Consider the following 6,302-nt stretch of genomic DNA (forward strand, 5'->3'; position numbering starts at 1 on the left):
GATATCTGCATAGTCTAAGTTGTTGAGAGTTTGGGTGCTGTGAGAAACTCAGCCTCCATAAACAGGTAAGACACACACACAGATGACCCAATCTAGGTTATGTTAAACTTGCAACACAGGATACTGAGTTGTAAACTTGACGAAATATTTTAAACCCATGATAGACTCTCTCACCATCTCTTTCCATCCTCCTCCCTTTAGTCCTTGTCTTATCCTGCCCCTGTTCAGTTAAGTTGTAGAGAGTTTGGGAGCTGTGATAGAGAAATGTATCAACCTCCACAAACAGGTAAGACACACACAGAGAGCGTGGGATGACCCAATGTAGGTAATGTTAAACTTGACAAAAAGGAGAATAAATCAATCACATTAGTGAGATGCATTTGATATTGAATACTCATGTTGTGTTTGTGTCTAATTTACAGTATGTCTTTCTGGATGGTGCATTGGGGTGGCCTGTTCGGTCCTCAGTATTTCAGACCAAAGCAAGACGATGTTTAAAGCTCACTATGGATTTATAAACATGTAAAGTATTTGGATGTATTTGCTCTGTGATTGTGTGTTCTGTACATGGACAATATTTGTCTTTTCCAAAAGTAACTAAATGTCGCTCATTCAAATGTACTACTCGTTGAAAGACCAGACGGGGAAGGGATATGTATAAATTCTTCAATTTTCCTACTCACATGAACTCACACACTAATAACCTTTTAACACCATTGTTCATACCCAGATCATAATGTGCTGGCTTGGGTATTTTCTTCACATTGTAAATTCCATCACATTTCCAGCAGCATAACAAGACCAGTAAATCATCTCCAATTGATTTTAATTTCGGAAATATGTTCCGAAGTATTCCCATGCATTATCGAGAGACACGTGATCTTATAAAAACGCAAGCAAGGTTTGAAATGATTAGGTTAAATATCTGTTTGGCCTTCTTGCGGTCAATTTGCAATCTACAAATGATTTGTAATTATGTTCCCGCCCCCCAACCATCCACTTAAGAGAAGAAGAAAAATAAAGAAAAAAAGATGAATTACATTTAAAAATCATCCTGCGTTGAATCTGGTTGATTATCCCTGCTTCATAATATTCTAATCCTGCCTTTTTATTACACACCCTCCAATTTAAGGTATCAAGGTCAATGCAGCCATTTTGCTCCTCCCCTACCTCCTCAAAGAATATAAAAGTGGGCTGTATATTACAGACAGGGTATGTATTTGCCAGCAGATGAATAAATAAATGCAAGGTTGGTAGTAATACTGTGTAAGGTGTGATCAGTTGTTAACTTACTGTTTGAAATATGACCCGAGTAAGCTTAATCTTTTTTCTTTGTATCTTTTCTTTGTTTTCTTCTTAGAGTGTGTAAAATTCCCCATACATAAGAATAGAATCCCTTTGCCGGATGAGAGCCATGTACAGCTCTTCCTGGATGGAGAGCAGGTACTAACTGAAGAGCCTAACCCTAATCCTTGGAATTTATGAGGGGGGTAAATTACCAACAAATGTTGAATGGCAAACTTTTTTGCTGTAGAGAGGGATAGGGAAACCAGACTTCAAAGTAATGCAAGGTCAGTTGTAAAACAGCTAAATTACTCAAATTAGAAACCACTTAGAAAGCTCTTATTCGATGTGCTAATGCTTTGTTAGTTGCTCTACATGCCTATGAGTTTTATTATTGACCTGTGAAATATTCTCCATGTACAGTGAGGGAGAAAAAGTATTTGATCCCCTGCTGATTTTGTACATTTGCCCACTGACAAAGAAATGATCAGTCTATAATTTTAATGGTAGGTTTATTTGAACAGTGAGAATAACAACAAAAAAATCCAGAAAAACACATGTTAAAAATGTTATAAATTGATTTGCATTTTAATGAGGGAAATAAGTATTTGACCGCTCTGCAAAACATGACTTAGTACTTTGGTGGCAAAACCCTTGTTGGCAATCACAGAGGTCAGACGTTTCTTGTAGTTGGCCACCAGGTTTGCACACATCTCAGGAGGGATTTCATCCCACTCCTCTTTGCAGATCTTCTCCAAGTCATTAAGGTTTCGAGGCTGACGTTTGGCAACTCGAACCTTCAGCTCCCTCCACAGATTTTCTATGGGATTAGAGTCTGGAGACTGGATAGGCCACTCCAGGACCTTAATGTGCTTCTTTTTGAGCCACTCCTTTGTTGCCTTGGCCGTGTGTTTTGGGTCATTGTCATGCTGGAATACCCATCGACGACCCATTTTCAATGCCATGGATGAGGGAAGGAGGTTCTCACCCAAGATTTGACGGTACATGGCCCTGTCCATCGTCCCTTTGATGCGGTGAAGTTATCCTGTCCCCTTAGCAGAAAAACACCCCCAAAGCATAATGTTTCTACCTCCATGTTTGAAGGTGGGGATGGTGTTCTTGGGGTCATGGGCAGCATTCCTCCTCCTCCAAACACAGCGAGTTGAGTTGATGCCAAAGAGCTACATTTTGGTCTCATCTGACCACAACACTTTCATCCAGTTGTCATCTGAATCATTCAGATGTTCATTGGCAAACTTCTGACGGGCAAGTATATATGCTACCTTGCGGGCGCTGCAGGATTTCAGTCCTTCACGGCGTAGTGTGTTACCATTTGTTTTCTTGGTGACTATGGTCCCAGCTGCCTTGAGATCATTGACAAGATCCTCCCGTGTAGTTCTGGGCTGATTCCTCACCGTTCTCATGATCATTGCAACTCCACGAGGTGAGATCTTGCATGGGGCCCAAGGCCGAGGGAGATTGACAGTTCTTTTGTGTTTCTTCCATTTGCGAATAATCGCACCAACTTTTGTCACCTTCTCACCAAGCTGCTTGGCTTGTAGCCCATTCCAGCCTTGTGTAGGTCTACAATCTTGTCCCTGACATCCTTGGAGAGCTCTTTGGTATTGGCCATGGTCGAGAGTTTGGAATCTGATTGATTGATTGGTTCTGTGGACAGGTGTCTTTTATACAGGTAACAAACTGAGATTAAGAGTGTGCTCCTAATCTCAGCTCGTTACCTGTATAAAATACACCTGGGAGCCAGAAATCTTTCTGATTGAGAGGGGTCAAATACTTATTTCCCTCATTAAACTGCAAATCAATTTATAACATTTTTGACATGCGGTTTTCTGGATTATTTTGTTGTTATTCTGTCTCTCACTGTTCAAATAAGCCTACCATTAAAATTATAGACTGATCATTTCTTTGTCAGTGGGCAAATGTACAAAATCAGCAGGGGATTAAATACTTTTTTCCCTCAATGTATCTAAACAAATCATTTTTATCAGTAAGATTAGTATTGTGATTGGTATGGTTGATAACAATAACTATTATTGTATTTTTAGTATAGGTTCCTATCTTGTTGTTGATACATGATCAAATATGAATGTTCATCAACGGTTGACATTGTATCAGGGATGCAACCTGGTGAGGGTCCAAAAAGGTAACAAAAACTGTGCATGGCTGCATCTCGCTGTAGGCTGTTTTGGTTATTTGGATCTCCATTCGCCTTTTGTTTACTGCTTTTTTTTTTTACTGTTAATTGATGAGAAAGCCAGAGTTCCCTCCCCTCTGACATTCTCCAATGGGTTTTGAGAAGGGGCGTGAAGAGGACACAAGGAGCATGCAACTGAGATTCTTCCAGGGAGAATATCTGTCTGCGCCTCTCTTTTATAGCTAAATGGGTGATACAACTCTGTGTCTGGATACTTTTCATCAGACCCCCCCCAAAACGTTTTTATTTTTTTATTTTATACAAATCTACACAATTCACATGGATGACCTATTTTGAGATCAAAATGTTGAATATCACTGAACAATGGCAGGTTTGTATCTCTGAGTACTTCATTGACTAACACTGATTTTTTTTGCACAATTGAATCAAGCAACATTTTATTTCTCAATTGATAGGCGATAGTTACACTCTTTAAAAAAAAATGTTCCTCGAGGCACCTTTAGGGGTTCTTCAGATTGAAACACCAGCAGAACACCTAAAGGGCCTCCAGGAACATTTTCCCTGAGGAACCTTTTAAAAAGGTTACTCAAAGAACCTTCTAGGGTATTAAAGTTTCTGTAGGAACCTTTTATGTTGCATGTATTCTATTATGAATAATAGTAGTAATAATCATAACAAGAATAATAATAAAATAACATGGAGTGGCAAACCTGTAAAGTCACAGATTCATTTTATTGACTTTGAGAAGGTAATAGAAATACAAATATGCAATCAATACATTTAAGGGTACACCCGGGAGGAAAACAGACGAATAGTATAACTTAGAAAAACAATTGTTTAACTTACCACCAGAGGAAGGGAGCAAATCACGAATATCACCGTCATGAACACCAGTACTATAAGATGTTCGACCTCTTCGGCCATGGAGAGGACTCTTCGGTCCTTCTTACTTCGAGTTGTCACGGATCCCCCGTTTAGTTTGCGCCTCCGGTACATCAAAACCAGGTGGTATACGACAAAGGCGTTACAAGCCGCTATAGCGAGGACTAGGATGAGCATAACGGTTGCGTAAAGGACTGGATAAACTCGGTCTTCCGGCATTAACGGATTCATGTCAATGAAGCACCACGTCCCCGGGCAATATTGCACGTAGTCCCCAAAACCCAAAAAGGGCATGAGGCAAAACACCCCGCAAACTAAATAAATGAATGGAATGGTGATGTATCCACAACGTTTGGTGACGTGCCGCCCGTAGAAGTATGGACATCCAATGGAGAGGCATCGCTCAAGCGCCATTGCGAAGAGGACAGATAACGTGGCCAAGCTGAAAAAAGTCATACAGAATCCAAAATACTCACACATTGCGGGAGGGTTACTGTCAATCATAGAAATAATGGTGGTGTTAAAGGAGTAGGCTGCCAGGACGAAAGGACTGACCAGACAGGTGCCCATCAAGTCAGTGACGACCAGCGTGGTGACCAGGACGTGGAAGAGCGACAGTCGCTGCCGGCTCTTGTCCTTCCTGCGACGGATCTCCAGAAGGATCAAAGCGGCTAAGTTCCCTATCACTCCGGCAGAGAACATTATCGCGCTGATGCGCGGGTTCCCATTGTCGATGTGCAGGTTGCTGTGGCATGGGTCTTTCTCGGTGTCGTTTGCCATAGGAGAGTTTTGCCTCCGTCCAAGACTTCAGTGCTGATTGGGTGAGATTCCAAAACGATTCACTGTTCCTGAGAATAAAACAGTGCTTTTGTTTCAGCACTTCAAAAATAAAAAGCACAAAGTGAAGTATGCCAACTTCTATTCCTCTTATGAAATAAAGTTTGTGCCTTAGTTTTGCTTTGCTGTGATCCGGAGCTTGTGATGCGAGATCATGCTACAAGTTGATCGAGTATGGAGCCGCGCGCTTTCTCTCTCCACCTTTTCTTCACACAAATGTACAACTCTGGCGAAGTCTTGATTCACAAAATATAGGCACCCTTTGCCCTACTTCTATATTGTTTCCTGTCCAGAGAAAAAAATGACAAAAAAAAGTCTGAACCAGCCTATGTGTAGTCATTCCGTACATTATTTAAGGGTCTATGTTTTGCCAGCGCTTGTTTTTCTTTGGTAAGGATAACGCGGATGTTCTGCGTCTGTGAGCCATGGGTTCCTCTCCCTGAATGAGCTGTTTGAGCGAAGTAATGCAGGGACGTCACCGATATGTCGACACACCCTCTCCTCCAATACAGAGGTGGAAAGATTTTATTCAGAAGAGTGGCACACTCAAGCAAGAGTGGCACACTCAGCTGATTGAGCTGAATGTCATGGTAATGTGGATTACTCTTATTCAATGCATTTTAACATGGTCTGTATGTTTTGGAAGTTCTTATTTCTATTTCATTGATGACTAGCCTAGTTCTATTTTATAGCCAATAGAGGGGATTAAATTAGATTAAGTAAAAGGCTTCAAGGGTAATTTAATTAATCTAAGTATGACTATAACCTAATCTATATAGCCTCATAATTAAGCGAAAAGTCCTGAACTGCTTGGTTTACAAAACTGTAAATCAGAAGTCATGTGCAAACGGAAACATAATAAATTGTTTTGACTTGAGCCATCATTTTACTTCTGAGAGAACAGAGAATAGTATTTTTTACTTTTAATGATGCCCAAGCGACCATATTCCCTCCAGTGTGCCCCTTTCCTGCTCATCTCACCTTTTCCTTTCCCTTTCTTTGTCCTTTCCCCTACCCAACTCCCTGTTAAACTGTTAGACCACACTCACTGCATGTTACCCACTCCATGACTTGAGCCAGAGGAAAAGGGGATTCCTCCCTCACTGAACCTCTCCTATGCTTT

At 40.9% G+C, this 6,302-nt stretch overlaps 1 protein-coding gene across 1 annotated transcript in view; it reads right to left on the reverse strand.

Annotated features, from left to right (window-relative positions):
* LOC109882855 (prostaglandin E2 receptor EP2 subtype-like) overlaps positions 1-5,624 on the reverse strand; it is a 29,955-nt gene extending 24,331 nt beyond the window's left edge. Inside the window, exon 1 of the mRNA XM_031828522.1 lies at positions 4,307-5,624. Within this exon, the coding sequence (XP_031684382.1) occupies positions 4,307-5,122 (816 nt within the window). The 5' untranslated portion in view covers positions 5,123-5,624. The remainder of the gene's footprint in view (positions 1-4,306) is intronic.
* Between the last annotated feature and the right edge of the window lie 678 nt (positions 5,625-6,302).

The sequence above is a fragment of the Oncorhynchus kisutch genome, linkage group LG7 (assembly GCF_002021735.2).
Source record: "Oncorhynchus kisutch isolate 150728-3 linkage group LG7, Okis_V2, whole genome shotgun sequence".
Lineage (NCBI taxonomy): Eukaryota > Metazoa > Chordata > Actinopteri > Salmoniformes > Salmonidae > Oncorhynchus > Oncorhynchus kisutch.